At 58.0% G+C, this 16,399-nt stretch overlaps 2 protein-coding genes and 1 non-coding gene across 6 annotated transcripts; all 3 read right to left on the bottom strand.

Moving 5' to 3' along the window:
* Positions 1-223: 223 nt before the first annotated feature.
* C20H12orf57 (chromosome 20 C12orf57 homolog) lies at positions 224-1,862 on the bottom strand. Its single transcript, XM_004448487.4, has 3 exons — positions 1,664-1,862; positions 1,168-1,344; positions 224-465 (listed from the first exon to the last, which is right to left on the bottom strand). The coding sequence occupies exons 1-3, from the start codon at positions 1,713-1,715 to the stop codon at positions 314-316; spliced, it is 381 nt and encodes a 126-aa protein (XP_004448544.2). The 5' UTR covers positions 1,716-1,862; the 3' UTR covers positions 224-313.
* A 100-nt stretch (positions 1,863-1,962) lies between these two features.
* On the bottom strand, positions 1,963-2,024 carry LOC111766783 (U7 small nuclear RNA). Its single transcript, XR_002798751.2, has one exon. It is a non-coding gene; the product is annotated as a U7 small nuclear RNA (small nuclear RNA).
* Positions 2,025-2,821: 797 nt separating this feature from the next.
* On the bottom strand, positions 2,822-14,655 carry ATN1 (atrophin 1). Of its 4 annotated transcripts, none has more exons than XM_004448490.5 (10): positions 14,497-14,655; positions 9,862-10,055; positions 9,569-9,706; positions 9,305-9,418; positions 6,586-8,594; positions 6,140-6,362; positions 5,065-5,761; positions 4,057-4,200; positions 3,526-3,706; positions 2,822-3,367 (listed from the first exon to the last, which is right to left on the bottom strand). In XM_004448490.5, exons 2-10 carry the CDS (start codon positions 9,886-9,888, stop codon positions 3,334-3,336), a joined length of 3,567 nt encoding a protein of 1,188 aa, XP_004448547.2. In that variant the 5' UTR covers positions 9,889-10,055; positions 14,497-14,655; the 3' UTR covers positions 2,822-3,333. The 4 variants fall into 4 exon arrangements, with proteins under 4 accessions (XP_004448547.2, XP_058138683.1, XP_058138681.1 ...); XM_058282700.2 differs by having other exon boundaries at positions 6,586-8,591; positions 14,497-14,648; XM_058282698.2 differs by having other exon boundaries at positions 5,960-6,362; positions 14,497-14,630.
* Between the last annotated feature and the right edge of the window lie 1,744 nt (positions 14,656-16,399).

Below are 16,399 nucleotides of genomic sequence, written 5' to 3'. Positions count from 1 at the left end.
GTTAAGGCCCTGGAAGCCCCACTCCCCAGAGAGGGACGCGCCTCCCCCTTGCAGGCCCACCTGTCCAGGGTGTGCGGGGGCCAGCCCATCCCCCACCCAGCGGGGGGGGGGGTTGGGGACCTAGGGGAGGTCAAGGTGGGCTCCCGCAGAGCACCCAGGGAGGATCTGGAATGGCAGAGGGCAGGAGGTGGAGGGTGTCACAAAAGACAGACTCAAGGCCGGCCAAGTCACAGACACGTTTATTATCCTCCCGGAACAACCAGGCCTTTCCTTCCCGGGCAGCAGTGGCAGGCACAGGAAAGAGCCAAGGCTCTCAGGAAGCGGCGATGCTGCCTCCAGCAGCAGGCCCGTGCGGCGGCAGTGTCATGGGTGGCAAGAACAGAGCCTTCAGCTTGCCCGACAGGCTGGCGATCTCAGGATCCTGGGCTTCGTAGGACTTGACCAGGCGGGCAAACTTAAGGACACCTGCAAGGCGGGTGGAGAGTCAGCCCCTGCCTGGGGAGGGCTGGCCCAGGACGGCAGGGTGGGGCGGTGTGAGCCTGAGTCACTGGCTGCTCCCCCCCCTTGGCCAGGTAGCTGTCTGCAAATCCAGACACCGGCGGGCCTCCGTCCTGTGTGGTTTGGATCAACCACTTCCTGGTCCACCCTGGGCACAGCAGGGTGGGACTACTACACTGTGTCTCACTCTCAGGAGAACCATTTTAACCATTAGACACAAGAACCCAAGTCTGAACGACCAAGAGATCCCAGGTCTATTACCAGCACAGGAGGTCACGGGACAGCTGGGATCAATCAACAAACATGCTCACCAAAGAAATTTAACTGCTACCCCCCCAAAATATATTAGCTGGAACACCTCAGAAGGGCAGCCGAGTGCCCTCTCACGCTGTCATCTCACTAAAATGCTAGAAGTCCAGTTCTGCTGTCCCTCGGGCCATTTAACTTTACCAATAGGTTCTCTTATCTTAAAATGTGTGTGATTAGTGTGATGAACGGCAACTACAAAGTGGACTTAAGACGTTGTCTGGCACAAGTTGAGGGTAGACCCCTGGGCCCTGAACTCCAATACTGCTGGATGGTGGGTGGCTGCCGCCCTGTGGCGACAAGGAGGAAGGCGGCTCCAGGGCCCCCTTCCCGACCCACCTCCAGACACCCCGTCCTACCCACCTTCTCCGTCGCAGCTGAAACCGTAGGCTTTGATGACCTCCTGCTGGATCTGCGTGGCCACGGGCAGCACGAACTGCAGCATCTTGCCCATGTCGTTGCACGCGTTGTCTCGAGCCTCGTCCATGCGCACGGCGTTCTCCGGGGTCGAGAACGCCTGGATCACCTCGGCCAGGACCACTGCGCACCAGGGCCATCCAGGGAGGGGCCCGGGGGAGGCAGCGGAGTCCCGTGAGCCGGCCCGGGCGAAAGAGCCGGGAAGGGAGAGGAATTAGCGGGGGGGCTGCGGCCATCGGCAACCCGCCGGCCCCGAACCCCTCGCTCTAGAAGGAGCAGATTCCAGTCGAAGAACCGCCACACACACACACACACGCACGCACGCACGCACGCACGCACTCCGCTTCCCCACGATTGCAGCCGCTTCTCTCCCCGATCTTGAGCCCAAGCCCGAGCCCGCAGCAGAATGGCCGCCCCCCTGGCGACTTGAGATGCTTCTCACCCTTGGCCTGTTCGGCGCTCAGGGCCGCGGGCTGGGCCGCGGCGGCCGCCATTGGACAGTAGCTGCCCGCGCAGCGCCGCCGGGAGGAGCAGGAGGGATAGGCCGCCTCCTACACGGTCCCGGGACCGGGAAGACGGAGACGAAATTGCAGTAGCCGCAGCCGGCAGCCGGCCTTCACCGCTCACAACGCCGGGTTCATAACCCCCCACACGCAGAACCAAACCCCAAATGAACGCTGTGCTTAAACCAACAGGATTGCTTGATGAAAACTCAGTTCTATTGTTACATAATGAGTGTGGGAGGGCCTTCCGGCGAGCGCCAGAAGACCTACTAGACAAATTCTAAAAGAGCTGTAACACTGCCGATAGGGTGCTGGAGCGGAACGGGTGCTACCTGTGCACTACTCTATTGGTGAGGGTGAATTCAGAGCGGGGCTTTTGGTTGCCTTTCTTTCTAATTCCTATTAGTATATAAGCGGCCAGGTAAATTTAACTTTCACTATTAAAATCAGTGTCCTAAAGACCTTATTTAAATCGCTCATTTCTAGAATTTGTGAACAGTTGGCGTGAGCCTATGCAAATGTACTCGATACTGATTGGCCGAGAAAGCAGCCAGTCACACACACACACCCACACACCCACACCCTTGCTTCTTAAGAACGAAGACAGCGATTCGCAGCTTTGATTCGCAGCAATAAAAGCCCGGAGCAAGCTCACCTCTTGCGCTATTCTAAAACTGTCTTGCTTAGGGGTGGGCGCTACAGCGTAGCTTTACCGTCTCCAGGCGTCTAAAATTGTCACCCACTCCCTCCTCAAACCCAAGGCTTCGGGGTGCTTGACCTATTGGGGATTATGCTCACCCCAACCCCTATAACCATTTCTCATTATTCCACGGAAACGATTCATGATTCTGAAATCCTTGCTCCCGAGGATTCTGGTGGGTCCGAGCCGTGGGGCAGGGTGTTTTTCCCGCAGGGCCCCAGCAACTGGCTTCCCCATTCTTGGCCGAAGGGGAACCGGCACCCCCGCTGAGCCATCGCCCTTCCAAGCCCCCCTCTCCAGTTCGGGGTCCCTTCCCCCCTGCCGCGGTCTCCTCGGCGCGGCGGCGGCACACCTCACTGCCAGCCCCACAGCCCGCAAAGAACCAGTCGCAGCCGTCTTCCTGGGGAGTTGTGAGAATGTTTTTTGTTTGGTTGGTTTTGATTGGGATGTGTTTTAAAGAGCGTCATATAGATATTTATATATATAAATTATTAATGTGGGGGAGGGGCGGGGCATACATCGCAGGGGGCGCGCGCACACGGGGGTGGGGTGGGGCAGGGGCGGCACACGATGCTACGCAAAACAGCCACATCTAACAGATGAGATGTCACACCAACGGGGTGGGGGAGGGGCGGCAGCCCCAGGGTGGGGGCCTGGGAGAGGAGAAAAGCAGGGGACAAGAGGGACCTGGTCCAAGATACTGTGTGCCTTCTGCCCCCACCCTGGCCACCTCCCCACCTCTGCACACCAGAGCCTGGGCCTTCCCTCTGTCCCTCCCTGCCCCCCTGCCCAGCTCCCGAGGCCCTGCAACCGAGCTGCACCCTCTCCTGGGCTCTCGGTAGCAGACTGGGAGAGGGGCCTCCAAGGTCCAGACGCAGGTGCCATTGGGTGCTCTCTTGGTGGCAGGTTCTACAGCGGCTTGTCGCTCTCCTTCTTCAGGTGACTGGGAAGCGGGGTGGAAGCAGAGAGATGAGACTGCGGTTGCCCCTGCCCTGACTCCTCCCTCCCCAGGTTCCCTCCCCTGGAGTGGAAAGCCCTGCCATGCCAGGCTGGCTGAGCCCACTGCGCTCCCCCTCACTGCTAACCCAGGCACCCCCATACCTGTAGTAGTCCTCCTGGGCAGGGAGCGGCACACTGTGCAGCGGGTGATGGGCATGCAGCCACTGCTGCTGCTCCAGGGCCAGGCGCTGCAGCTCCGCAGACTGCGCGTGCATGGCCTGCAGCTGGTGAGCTGCTGACATCGGGGCAGAGAGGGAGGCTGGCAGGTCCCGGTAGGGGGCAGCTGTGGGCAGGAAGGGGAGGGGATGCATGACTGGCAGGGACTGAGTACCTTTTCTGGGCCAGGGGACAGCCAGCCAGGCATTTTACATACAGAGGAAACCCAGACCAAAAACAGATGACACATTCTGTCCTGCAGGATGTCAGTGGCGGAGCTGGGATTCAACCTCTGTAGCCTGGCACTAAAACCTGTGCCTCTCTTAGGCAGGGCCTCACCCGGCCTACTCCCAATCCCAGCTCCTCTACGTACTCCAATCCCTCCCCAAGCTCAACTAGGCTGATCCCACCATCCACATACCTCCTTTGTGAGGAGGAGGTATTTAGAGCTTCCCCACCCCCCGCCTCCATTCTTACCAAAGAGCTGGTGACGAAGAACTTCATTCTCGTGCAGAGGATGAGGAAGAAGGGGGTTGGGGAGGGTCCCAGCTGGATAGGGGATCCGGGTAAGGTGAGACCCCGAGGCCAGGGGGTCAATGAGAGGGTGCACCGAGGCAGAGGCTGTAGGCAGAGAAGAGGAAGTTGTCACCAGAAGGCAGGTTTGAAGAAAGCCATGCATTTGGGTGAAAGGTCCAAGACAGGGAAGATGGAGAGTCAAGCACAGAGATGCGGAATGGGACAGGGAGGCAGAATGGAAAAAGGAACCTGGGAGAAGGTCAGGGCTAGACCGCAGTGGAACAGCAGCATACAAATGAGAGAGAAAGGAGATTACAGCTGCCTGACAGATCTGAGAGAAGTACAAAACTTAGAGGAGATGGAAGAGGAAGGACAGAAAATGAGACTGGAAGAAAGGAGGTTAAGAGGGAGAAAGCACAAAGGAGTATAAAATGAATATGCTTGTCAGGCTGAGCTGGGCCATGTTCTGGACAATAAGAAATATGGTGAAATGACTTTAAGTCAAGTTCATTATCACCTATGACACCCACCCAAAACCAAAGCCACAGGGCTCTTTCTGGAAGGTTATAGATCTAGAGGTGGGAAGACTCATGAAAGACCTCCATCTAGGAGGGGAAGAGAGGCTGGCAATACTGGCAAACCCAGTAGAGTTGCATCCAGAGGAAAAAGACAATAGAAAGGGGTAAGGACAGTATTTCTTCAAGGGTCTCTACCTTGAGCCCCTATCACAAGTGAGAGGCTAGACCACAAAAGCGGCCAGGTTGTGAGGAACAAAGGCTCTGTGGCTAGGCTAAGGCATAAAAAGACAAGCTGAAGAATGACAGGCCAAGGTCAGAGCAGCAACCCCAGGAAAAGAGGCTCAAGCCAGGTTAGGGGAGGGAAGCTTTGGCCTGAGGAACAGAAAAGTCCAATCATTTGCCAGGGGATAAGTGGCTCCAAGAGGCCAAGGCAGGGAAATAGAGGTCTCACCTGCATGGATGGCATCCTGCTGGTGCAGGTGCAGGTGAGAATGGATGTGGGAGTGCTGGTGGTGATGGGGGGTCACGTTGAGCATCTGCAGCCGGGCCAGTGGGTCATTGCCCAAGGCTGCCACCCTTTCTGCATGCTGCCTCTCAGCTGCCAGCCGCTCAGCATATGACATGTCGGGCCGCAGGGCTGGCCCAGCTGCCAGCGCTAGACGTTCTCGCTCCAGGGGCCCCAGGCTCGGATGGAAGGGGAAAGGGTGCAGGCCAGGTGGGCCAGGCTGCAGGGCCAGGCCTCCATGTCGGGGGAAGGGATCCAGGCCTGGCCCAGGGACCCCGTGCAGGGGCTCCAGCTCGCTGGGCTTCACCTCGAAGCCAGGCTTGAGGCGGTCACGCAGGTCTCGCTCACGGGCTTCCCGCTCCCTTTCCCGGGCGGCTGGGTCACTGCTGTACAGGGCCGGGACATTGTAACCCAGGAGCCCGGGGTCCACTGCCCCCAGGGGCACATAAAATGGGTGGTTGCGATTGCCAGGAGACATGACATGGGGCCGGGCGTATTCACTGAGGGTGCGCAGGGCTGGAGTGTCAGGACCCAGGTAGGGGGGCACTGTAGCTACAGCGCTGCCTGGCTCAAATGGAGGGCGATGGGGCACTGGGCCCAGAGATGGGCACTCCACCGGAGCACGGCCCTCCTGAGCCAACTTCTGTGGGGTACACAGAGAAGTGGAGTCAAAAGGGCAGTTGTGGAAAGAGGTAGCTGGTCCCAAGCTACCCACTTGTCTCAGCAGCTGAGTGCCAAAATGCCTCATCCGACTGGAACTGTCGCTAGCAGGAACTTCCCTGCCGCCCCCCTCCCCCCGGATGTTTGCCCTTCCGGCGACCCGCAGGCAGTCTGAACTGACCTTGCCTTCCCCCAACCCAGGATTCCTCCTGTTGGAATCCTTTTGGTCTCCATTTCCAGAGCTGCAGTGGTTCCTCCTCTCCGACAGGTGGCGACACGATCCCCCACCCCTCGAGCCTCCGGGCGCAGCGCAAAGGAGGGAGGGAAAGAAGGCGGGTGGCGCATCCAGTGACGCACTCACCACGCTGCGTTCGAGCTCGCGCTCCTTCTCGCGCTCGCGCTCTTTCTCGCGCTCCCGCTCCCGCTCGCGCTCCTTTTCTTCGCGCGCGCGCTGCTCGGCCTCGCGCCGCACCTTCTCCACCAGGTCGGCCCGTTTCTTGGCCAACTTGGACCCCTCCAGCGGCACGAAGTACAGGTCGCTGCGCGCGCACGAGTTGAAGCCGCGGTCCAGGTGTTTGTTGAACCTGCCGGGCGCGGAGGCGGCGCGCGCTCAGCCCCTGCGCGCTGCCCGCAGGTCCCCAGCCCGCCCGCCCCGCCGCCCTGGGGGCCGCTGTCAGCGTCTGGGCCGAGGGCGGGGGAGTGTGTCTGGAGCACGTTCGAAAGCACCACTCGCACTCAAGGCCCCTCCAGTGCCCATGGCCCCACTCCAGGCCCGCCCGCACCCGGTCCCGACCGCTCACCGCTCACCTGGCCGACTGACTGGCGTGGCTGGGAACATCCACCACCTTGGGAGGGGGCGAGGGGCTACGGGCCGGGGGCACCGGGCTCTCGGGGGCCTCATACTCCTCGGCCGGTTCTTGTTTGATCTGCGTGGCGCTCAGGGGAGGTCCCGAGGTCGGGGCCGCAGGCGGTGGTGGCAGGGACGACAGGCCCGAGGTCGCCGCAGGCGGCAGCGGCCCAGGCCCCACGGTGGGCGAGCCGGGCTTGAAGGTCCCTGGGCCGAGAGGCGGCGAGGTGCCTCGGTAGCCCGGCGGGGTCCCCGTTCTGAACGAGGGCGGTGAGCCCGGCTTGTATGCGGGCGGGGTGGCCGTCTTGTAGGCACCCGGGGATGCGGCTCGCTTTCCATACGGTGGGGGTCCGGGTGGGGAGGTCGTTTTGTAGCTTGCTGGCGAGGAGGCCACCGTGGCAATGACCGTGGACAGGGTAGCCGAGGAGGTGGTGACCGGAGGCACCGGTGGAAAGGGGTAGGGCCCCCCCGGACCCCCTTGGGAGCCCTGGGAAGGAGAGGGGTGTGAACACGGGTAGGACCCTTGAGAGGAGGAAGAGGAGTTGGAAGAGGAAGAGGAAGCTGGGGGACCACTGGGGCCTGCTTGGCTGTAGGACACCTGGCTGTGTGGTGGGGGCAGGTGTGCAGGCCCTGGCGGGTAGGGCCTCAAGGAGCCCAGGGAGGGAGACATGGCATAAGGGTGTGCGTGGTGGGAGTTACTGCTCTCCAGGGGGTGGGGATATGCTCCAGGAGGAGGCCCGGAGCTTCCATGATGCGGCGGCTGCTGTTGTGGCGGCTGCGGCGGTGGCTGCTGCTGCTGCTGCTGCTGCTGGTGATGGTGGTGTGTCGGAGCTGGTGGGTGGGCAGCGGGCTGGCCCCCGCCGGAAGGAGGATAGGGGCCTGGATGGGCACTGCTGTTGGCTAAGAGACGGCCATAGGGAGGAGGTGGGGGGGGACCCTGGCTCCACACAGCCTGGGACGGGAGAGAAGGCTGAGTATACTTGGGTGGCTGGTTGGAGACAGAGAGGCTTGTTGGGGGAGGGAAGGAATGAGGATAACTGGGCAATGCCTGGGAAGCTGGGTACTGCGAAGCAGAGGAAGAAGAACTGGAAGAGGCTGCTGCGGAGCCACTGGAGGATGAATACGGATACCTCATTGGGGGAGCTGGGGCAGAGGAGGAGGAAGCAGGTGGCAGCGGGTGGGGCGAGGGGGCCAGAGTTGGGCCCTTCTCTGGGCCAGGGGGAAGTCCACCCATGCCCTGCCCCATGGCATGGGGAGAGGGCAGATGCCCAGGTAATGGCTGGGCCCCCAGGCCTGGAGGAGAGGCTGATGCATTGTTGAGGGGTCTCAGGGCAGGTGGGGGAGGCAGGTTTGGTGTCACATGGGGGAAAGTGGCCGGTGGTGGAGCAGAGAGGTTCCCACCACCCACTGGAGTGGTAGGTGGCTTTGTTGGGGGAGCACCACCAGCCCCAGAGCTTGATATTGAGATGGGGGTGGTTGGTGGGGGGTGCTGCTTACCTCCACCAGGGGCACCCACTGAAGTGGCAGCCCCTCCCCCCTTGGGACCCATTGGGGGTCCAGACAAAACTCCTCCACCAGTCCCCCCAGGGTAGAGCTGTGGGTGAGGGGGCGGGGCCCCAGGAGTGGCCTGGAACATTCGGGAGGAAGGGGGCTCCATGGGAGCATGATATCCAGTGGGGGTCACAGAAGGATGGGGTTCAAAGCCAGGCTCCGGCTGCCGGGGGGTACTGTCTGGCGGTGGAGGGGAGGGAGGAAAGAGTGGAGGTGGGTGGTAGGGGCGGGCTGGGCCCTGGGACAGGCCAGAAGACGAGTCGGAGTCATTCTCCACACTTCCAGGGCTGTAGATGCTGGGGGACGTGCTGCGGTTGTCCTGGTCGATATCTCTAGGGTCACTGCTGCCATCGTCATTGAGGCTCCGCCCATCCAAGCTATCCAGGTCTGAGGGGGACTGTGGCCGAGGGAGCTCCTGCTGTAAAAGAAAGGGGGCCGTTTTTTCTCTTTTCTTGTCCTGCTTCTCTAGATTTGGTGTCTCCTTGCACAAATTCATTTCCCCCTCACAGCACAGCTCTGTACTGTGATGAGAACTCCTGCTCAAGCCCACCTCCTTGCCATCTGGGGACCTCCCCCCTTCCCCCACATTCTCGCTGCACCTTAACAGCCAGCCTTGTTTCCCTCCGTGTGTAACTCTGCTCCTTCCTTGACTGTCCATCCTAAGAACCTCCCCTATCTGTCTTCCCCTACCTCATGTCTGCCCTCCTCTCTTCCCCTGTACCCCTTTAACTAACCATCCCAGAAACCCTTGGTTCTTAGAAAACAAAAACTTAACAAAAAAAACCACTTCTCCATTTTCCTTATGATTTATCTGTTTGTTCCTCTAAGACTTCTCACCCTGAACCTCCTCCCCAGCTTCTTAATGAAAATCAGAACCTAAAAGAGATGGCTCTAGAATCTCCCAAACTCTTCCAGTGCTCTTTGGCCCTGATTGGTCATCTACTGGTCTGACCGAAGCCCTGAAGATCTGTTGGACACATCACAGACAGGGTACTTTAGTAAGTACTAGGATATGGCTTTCATCTCCTATCCCAGGTGAGAACAAGGTGGGACTAGTGGGCAAGAGGAAGTTGGGGAAGAGAAACAACAGTCAAAATATGGGTCAAGATGGCTACGAGGGTCTCCCACCTCAGTTTTGGTCTTTTTGGGTGCACTGGTGTCCTCACTTTCACTCTCGGAGATCTCCTCAGTCCGGCCCTGCTTGCTGACCTTTGGAGTGGAGGTTTCCTCGACTCGGGCCTTCTGTTAAAGAGAAAATTCCTGTCTCATACCTTGACTCCCCCACGCCTCCACTGTTACCCTCCGCCAGGCAGGAAGTGCCCCCACAACACACACGTGCACCCTCAGCCCCAGTGCCCTGACATCCTGTGGGAGGACCCAAGGATAGAATACCTTGGCTGTCTGCCTAGACTTCTCGGCTTTGCCATCACTGCTGGACGTGCTGACCCCTCCAGGGGAGGCCCGGCCCCTCGATCTCAGCTCTTCCCGGGGCCCAGGGGCCTCTTTCTTCCGTCCACTCCTCATTGACATCTGAGGGAAGAGGAAAGAGGCAAGTAACATGGTTTTTTTGGCATCACACCCAACTTGATGTTCCTTATTTCTATTCTTCTTCTCCAAGCAACCGCCCTGCCCCCTACTTTCCCTGCCCCTAATCTTCCGTGTGTCACATTTTAGGTATTACTCACTGAGTCTTTATTCTGTCGTGTCTTCATTCTTCAAGCTGTGGAGACCCCATTCTCCTCTGCCTGGGCAGCTGAATACAGAATCTTCTCTGCTTTACCCCAAGTTCCCCACAGCTGTGGCCTGGGAAGCAGGAAGCAGGATCTCCAGGTTCTCAGTGTAGGTACCTGGAGCTTGCAGGACCTCTTTTCAGTGAAGCCTGTTAGAAAGAGACCACCAGGGCCTACAAATGAGCCCATCAGAGGACTGTGCCTTTGGGCCCAAAGCTACAGATACCACATGACACTGCCAGCTTGTCTCATGGGCCACCTCCACTCATCCACAAATGAAGGAGACTCTGCTCGCAATATAATCTCTTTCATCTCTGGGGAAGGCAGCAAACTCAGATGTATCTCTGAGCTCCAATCCAAGAGACCACACTATTTTATCCCTCATGATCCCTAAGGAATATTTGAGTGCACACAAATTCCACAGAGCCTTACCAAAGAGCATAAAGAAATGAAGCTGAAAGTATTAACTAATTTATTGAGTACCTTCTCCATGTCAAGCTCTTTACATACACAATTTTATCTCTTTACAACCAACCCTGAAAGGTAAGTATGTGTATTATTATTCCCATTATATAGGTGAGGAAACTGAGGCTCAAAGTTTGTAATTATGACTTGCCCAACTTTACACAGTAAGTGACAGAGCCCCAATCAAGCCAATGTCTCTGTGACTCCAAAGTTCCTATTTTCTTCTGTACTTTGCTCTACTCTGGCCACAGGCTGGTGGGGAGAATTTTCAGAAGGCCTAGATCAGTCCTGGAGGTAGGAAAAGATTCCTTTTCGCATCAGAACAGGTAGAAGAATGCCCCATCCTACATACAAAGGAGCACAGCCCAACCAAGACCAAACCTAGGTATCCCCAAAGCACAAACCTTCCTTTTTGAGAGCCCTATGAAGACCCATTTCTCTACCTGGATTCCCTTAGGAGAGATGAAAAGACTGGGGCTTTAAACTTGAACAGTCAAGGACTCAGAATAACTAAACACAGGGAAACGGACTTTGGCCCAGTGGTTAGGGCGTCCGTCTACCATATGGGAGGTCCGCGGTTCAAACCCTGGGCCTCCTTGACCCGTGTGGAGCTGGCCGTGCGCAGTGCTGATGCGCGCAAGGAGTGCCTTGCCACGCAAGGGTGTCCCCCGCGTGGGGGAGCCCCACGTGCAAGGAGTGCGCCCGTGAGGAAAGCCGCCCAGCGTGAAAAGAAAGAGCAGCCTGCCCAGGAATGGTGCCGCCCACACTTCCCGTGCCGCTGACGACAACAGAAGCGGACAAAGAAACAAGACGCAGCAAATAGACACCAAGAACAGACAACCAAAGGAGGGGGGGAATTAAATAAATAAATAAATCTTTAAAAAAAAAAAAAAACTAAACACAATGCAAATTGACACATTTTTCAGTCCATCTTCCCACTTGGCGTAGCCGCGGACGCACACCTCCCCACAGCCTATCTCTATCTTTACCTACCTGTCTATCCAACAGCTATTTTAGTTGGCACTTTTCACGTTTCTTGCTAAGGCCATGTCTCCTTATTACTGACCATCAGATCTTTCGGAGCAAAGACGTTATCTTTCCTCCCTTTCTATACCCTCCACTAATGTCAGGTGTATACAAGAGTTCCGAGGTTGACCTTTAAAGCCACTACCTTCAGTCTCCTTGAATTAAGTGCCACTGGCCTCAGTGCCTGGCCAGGTAAATGCTGTCTCCATATCCAAAGCATCTTTTCCAACGGCACAGAGTACTTCTCAATCACTTCCACTGAACCCTTCGGAGGTAGCAGTGAAGGATGACCATAACCTTTCCAAGAAACTTAATTACAATTTACTTGGAGTTACAAAATAGCTGGGAGAGCTGGTGGTTTTCTGGACCTTCAACGAAGCTCTGCCCAGAGGAATAATCATTTCTTTTCAACTAAGACCACTAGCACATTTTTCAGTTGTTGTGTAAATTGGTCTAAAATACTGCCAACCCCCAAACTCCAAAGAACAAAACTGAACATAACAAAAGGGAAAAACAAACAAAAGCATAACAAAGATGGCGATCTGTGACTGGTTATCCTGGCCAACCTCTCCAGAGCCAGCCCATCTCTCCTCCTCCCCATCACAGAACCTCTCAAACAAGTCACTCAGAGCTAGAGGATCCAAACAGAGAATTAAGGGAAGGGACCTGAAGAAAAAGGCAATCAGTGTTGCCCTTCCCCCCACCTCAACTTTTTTATTAGCTGAAAACTGATGAAATTAGCTTTGAAGGAGAAAGGCCATCACAAAAGGGTAGGTAATCCTGGGATAAAGAATGGAGGGGAGGGGAGTCATTAGTGTTGGATTGTATGTAAATTTCTGAACCTGGGGCAAATTATAGAAGCAACCTTTAGCTGGCTGGTGCTAAAGGACACTCCACCAGGTCCTAGCAGCTGGCCCCAGTACCTAATATAATAAAGCACCTACTAAGTGTCTGGCAACACATTAAGCACATTGGCCATCACGGCCTTAATGCAAAGGGAAATCGACTGTAGCATTGGAATAGGGTTGTGAGAAATATAAAGAGCCCCCCCCAGAAGAAGAGAAAAAGAAATTGAGTGAAATGGGAAGGATGTCAGAACCGAACAAAAGTCACGAGGCTTTTTAGGAGGGACCTGCAGGGTGAATTTCAGGATTGTTGGCCCAGCCCCCATCATTCCGGACCAGCCAGACTAACAAACCAGGCCAAAGTGACTCCTAGATAACAAGGCAGCCTAGCAGATAACAATGCACCTAGCAGATAACTGAGCAGCCTTAGAAGGTAGGGTTGTCAGGTGGGGCTCACAGTATCTAGTCCATCATCCCTTCATTTTATAAGGAAGCCCAGACTCTGGACTTGCCCAAGGTCACAGCTCCGAGGCGTAGGCATAGCCGGAAGAGGCCCACCCAGGCCTCCTGCCTCCCATTTCAGACTACTTTCACCACACCAGGTGGTCCCAAAGTCCTCTCCCTTGGGCCACTCTCACCTGGGAAGGGTGGGAAGAGACAGGCATTCCTACAAGGTCAGCAAAGTAAAAGGTTAAAGGTTAGCTGAGGGAGGGGAGTCACCGTGGGGACAGCCTAGGAAAGAGGAAAAGGGGTACTCAAGGAGGTATTCAAGTTTAAGAAAACGGAAGGATATTGCAAAAAAGCAAAAAACTGTACCAAAAATCCATAATAATAAGAGAGGTAGAGAGGCAAGGAAGAACTGCCAAAGAATATAATTTAAGAGCATTTCCATCCTCCTACCATGTCTGGGGGAGGGGCTTGGAGACATACCTATGACTTACAAGTAGCTTGTCTACCTGTTCCGACAGATTGCTGGAGAGAAGGAGGCGCACCCCTCTGAGGCGCCTCCTTTTAACCAACCAGCCGCACCAGAAACATCCTCCAGAATCCAGCCAAGACCTAAGCACTGCAGGCCCTGCTACCCGCCAAGGACATGGCCACAGGCTGAGGTTCAATCAAGAGTCTGAGCCACCCCTACTGGGCAGCCCACTGGACCCACTGCCATGGCAATGAGATGGCAGAACCACCACCACCACCACCACCTCCCTAGAAGAGACCATCCCAGGGGTCCATCTGGCAGCCAATCTCTCCCTCCACCACCCTCCTGCCCCCAGTTGCTTTCCCAAAGGGAGCTTAAGGGTACCCACCCCAAAAGAAACAAGCCCTTGCACAAACAGCTTAGAGCTCAGAGCAGGCGAGAAGGCCAATGGATGTCCTGGGGATTGAAGGGTGGGGGTCACAACTCGTCGGGAGTGCCTATACGGCCCCCCATTCTCTCCACCTCACCCCTTTCTCCCTAACTCCCTTCTGTGCGCCTGTCTCCCCCCCCCATCACTTTTAAGAGGACCCACACTACTGGGCCCGTGGTCCCTCTCCCAGAAGTAACTACGTCTGGGATTAGGAAAACAGGGTCAAAGGTGACCTGGAATGGGGGAAAGAAAATTGAGTCACAAAGGTATCCCCTTCCCACTCCAGCCCCCAAACCTCTGGTTCTGCCTCTGGAAGATGGATCTCTTCTAGCCCCTTTCCCAGCGCCTCTCCAGGTTCCATTCACTCCCTCATCAGCTACAATCCTTCTCTGTCCACTTACCACACCCCTTCCCCATTTCCCACTTCCCTTCTAACACCCCCAGCCTCGGGCCCCCGAACCCAGCCGGATTCCCGGCCTTTGGGGCTTTTCCTGGAGGCTTCAACGCCCCACCTCGACTGCCATCTCTCCAATCATCTCTACCTTCGCCCTGGATGCCGCTCCCCCGTTTTTCCTCCACCAACGCCTCACCTCGGTGTTCCCCCTCTTTTGGTCCCGCGGTCCTAGCTATTCCCTTGCCCCATCAGCCCTCCTCCGGAGACCCTCCCGCTCCCCCCCCCACCTTTCCGATCCTCCGGTTGCCCAAGCCCCCATCCCTCCGCGGGGCCAGCCCCACCCCCTGAGCCCCCAGTCTCAAGCCCGGCAGTGCCCGCAGTGGGGGTACCCGATCGGAAAAATAACAAATGGAGGCGCTGGCGGCGGGAGGGGGAGCTGGGAGGGGTGGGGGTGGGGAGCCACGGGCCCAAACCCGGGCGGGCCGGAGGCCCGCGCGACAGCGGACCTTACCTGGTTGCAGCTCGGGACGGCTGACTGGCTCCGGGCGGGATTCCGGGCTCCGGCGCCTCCGGGGGGCGGTGGCGGCCGATCCCCCGCCCCCCTCTCCTTTTCCCGGCGTCAGTCGCAGCCGCGACGGCGGCGGCGGCGGCCCCCACCCCCCCGGAGGGCGGCCCCCATCCGCCCTTCCTCCCCACCTGGCCCCGCTGGCGCGCCGACCCCTGGAGCAAACCCGGTCCCCGCGCCCGCTCGCCCCCGCCCGGGCCCAGCCGCCTCCCCCGGCGCCCGGAATGCCCCGGCGCGCCGCCGCCCCCGCCCCGGCCCCGCTCGCCGCCCGGACCCGCCGCCGCCGCCCGCACTCGCGCGATCCCGGCCCCGCGGCGGCCTCCGCCCCTCCCCGGGAGGGCGTCGCGCTCGCCCCCGCCTAGCCCCTCCCCCAGGCCAGCGGCGCCCCCCAAAAGGGTCCCGGCCCAAGGCCCCGGCCCGGCGCGGGGCGGCGGGCGAGCTGGGCGGCGCGTCCGGCGACTCGCACAGGAAAGCGGACGGCGAAGGGAGGGAGCTCGGGGGAGGGGGATGGGAGAAGGGAGGAAGAGGGAGAAGGAGGGAGCGCGGAGGACGGAGGAGAGAGGGGCCGGGAGGGAGACGCGAGGGAGGGAGCGCGAGGCAGGCGCGAGGGGGGAGAGAGGGGGATCCGGAGAGAGGGAGGCGCTGAGCGAGTTGGCCGAGACTGAGGCCGAGGGGGCCGGGGCGCGGGGAGGGTTCGTGGTGGCGGAATGTGGGGAGCCCGCCGGCCAGGCGCAGGCGGGGGCGGGGCGGGCGGGGCGGTGGGCTGGAAAGGCAGATACGGCGAGGCTGGAGAACTTGGGGGTGACGGGGCCTGTGGCAGAGGTGAGGCGGGAGGAGTTTGGGGCACTGGGGTAGAACTTGGGGTAATGGGGTTAGACAAGAAAAGATTGGAAAGATGGAGCTAAATGGGGGCTTAAGGGGCAGTGAGGGGTGTGGTAGAGGGGAAATAAGCTTGGGGTGACAGCATCAGTGGCAGAGATGAAACGGAGGAGTGGGGGGGGTGGCTAATGGGGATTACCGAAGATAATGGGGTGAAAGTTTGAAGTCACGGAGGAAAGAAATCGGAAAAGATGGATAGAAGGGGATCCTGGAAGAGAGTTAGGAGTTTGGAGATGATTGGTGTTGAATAGGGGATATAAGACTTTGGGGGTGATGAAGGAAAGCCAGAAGAAGAGAAAAGTCTAGAAGAGATGTCAGTGTGGAGAGAGGGAAGGGAAAGCATGAGGAGCCTCAAGAAGGGATGAAGGAAGCAGGGCCAGATACATTTTCTGGGGGGAGAAATGGGGGTTCCTGTGGGAAGGAGAGCAAGGCACAGGGGTGGCCAGATTCCCAGGACAGGGCGTTTGCAGGGGAGTTTAAGGTTTGGGTTAGCAGGACTAGGTAGATAACACTGGGGACAGGTTACATAAGATTGGAAGGAAATGGAAAAACAAACAGGCCTTTGGTGGCAGTATGGTGGAGGGAAGGTCATCTGGGGAAGATGAGAGTCTGGAAGGGAGAGCATTGAAAGGAAACAAATGGGTAAGGGATGTAACTTAGAGGAGTGGGAGGCCATCCTCGGGGATTTGTGTCTGGTGGCCTCTTCATTTTCCTTCTCACTGCTGTTTGAAGTCACCACTGATGGTGCCTTGGGCCATAGAGGAAGGAGTAGGGTGGGTCTTGGCTCAGTGTGGAGCCAAATCCCTAGGTGCTTCTCCATTTGTTCTCCTCCACGGCTCTCAAGGCAGCTGACAGTCTGCCAGCCATTCCCAGTCTTCAGCCTTGGAGCCAGCACCCCCAACCAACCACCAACAACCGCCTTCTTCTGGGCTCTCTCCCTGGCCCCACTCTAAGCAGCAGCTTCTCCCAG

Source organism: Dasypus novemcinctus, chromosome 20 (assembly GCF_030445035.2).
Source record: "Dasypus novemcinctus isolate mDasNov1 chromosome 20, mDasNov1.1.hap2, whole genome shotgun sequence".
In the NCBI taxonomy this organism is placed as follows: Eukaryota; Metazoa; Chordata; class Mammalia; order Cingulata; family Dasypodidae; genus Dasypus; species Dasypus novemcinctus.
Note: the sequence above shows the minus strand (reverse complement) of the source record. Positions and strands in the feature narration are given on the sequence as shown.

What these genes read in the sequence shown, in the direction of transcription:
- C20H12orf57 (XM_004448487.4), bottom strand. Translation starts at nt 1,715, where the DNA reads ATGGCGGCCGCCGCGGCCCAGCCCGCGGCCCTGAGCGCCGAACAGGCC. An exon ending in GAGCGCCGAACAGGCCAAGG is followed by an intron (nt 1,345 to 1,663) that starts GTGAGAAGCATC and finishes CCTGGTGCGCAG; the next exon opens with TGGTCCTGGCCGAGGTGATC. An exon ending in TTTCAGCTGCGACGGAGAAG is followed by an intron (nt 466 to 1,167) that starts GTGGGTAGGACG and finishes CCCGCCTTGCAG; the next exon opens with GTGTCCTTAAGTTTGCCCGC.
- ATN1 (XM_058282698.2), bottom strand. Translation starts at nt 9,888, where the DNA reads ATGAAGACACGACAGAATAAAGACTCA. An exon ending in CCAAAAAGACCAAAACTGAG is followed by an intron (nt 8,595 to 9,304) that starts GTGGGAGACCCT and finishes TTTCTTTTACAG; the next exon opens with CAGGAGCTCCCTCGGCCACA. An exon ending in GCAGGATGCCATCCATGCAG is followed by an intron (nt 4,201 to 5,064) that starts GTGAGACCTCTA and finishes CTCTGCCTACAG; the next exon opens with CCTCTGCCTCGGTGCACCCT.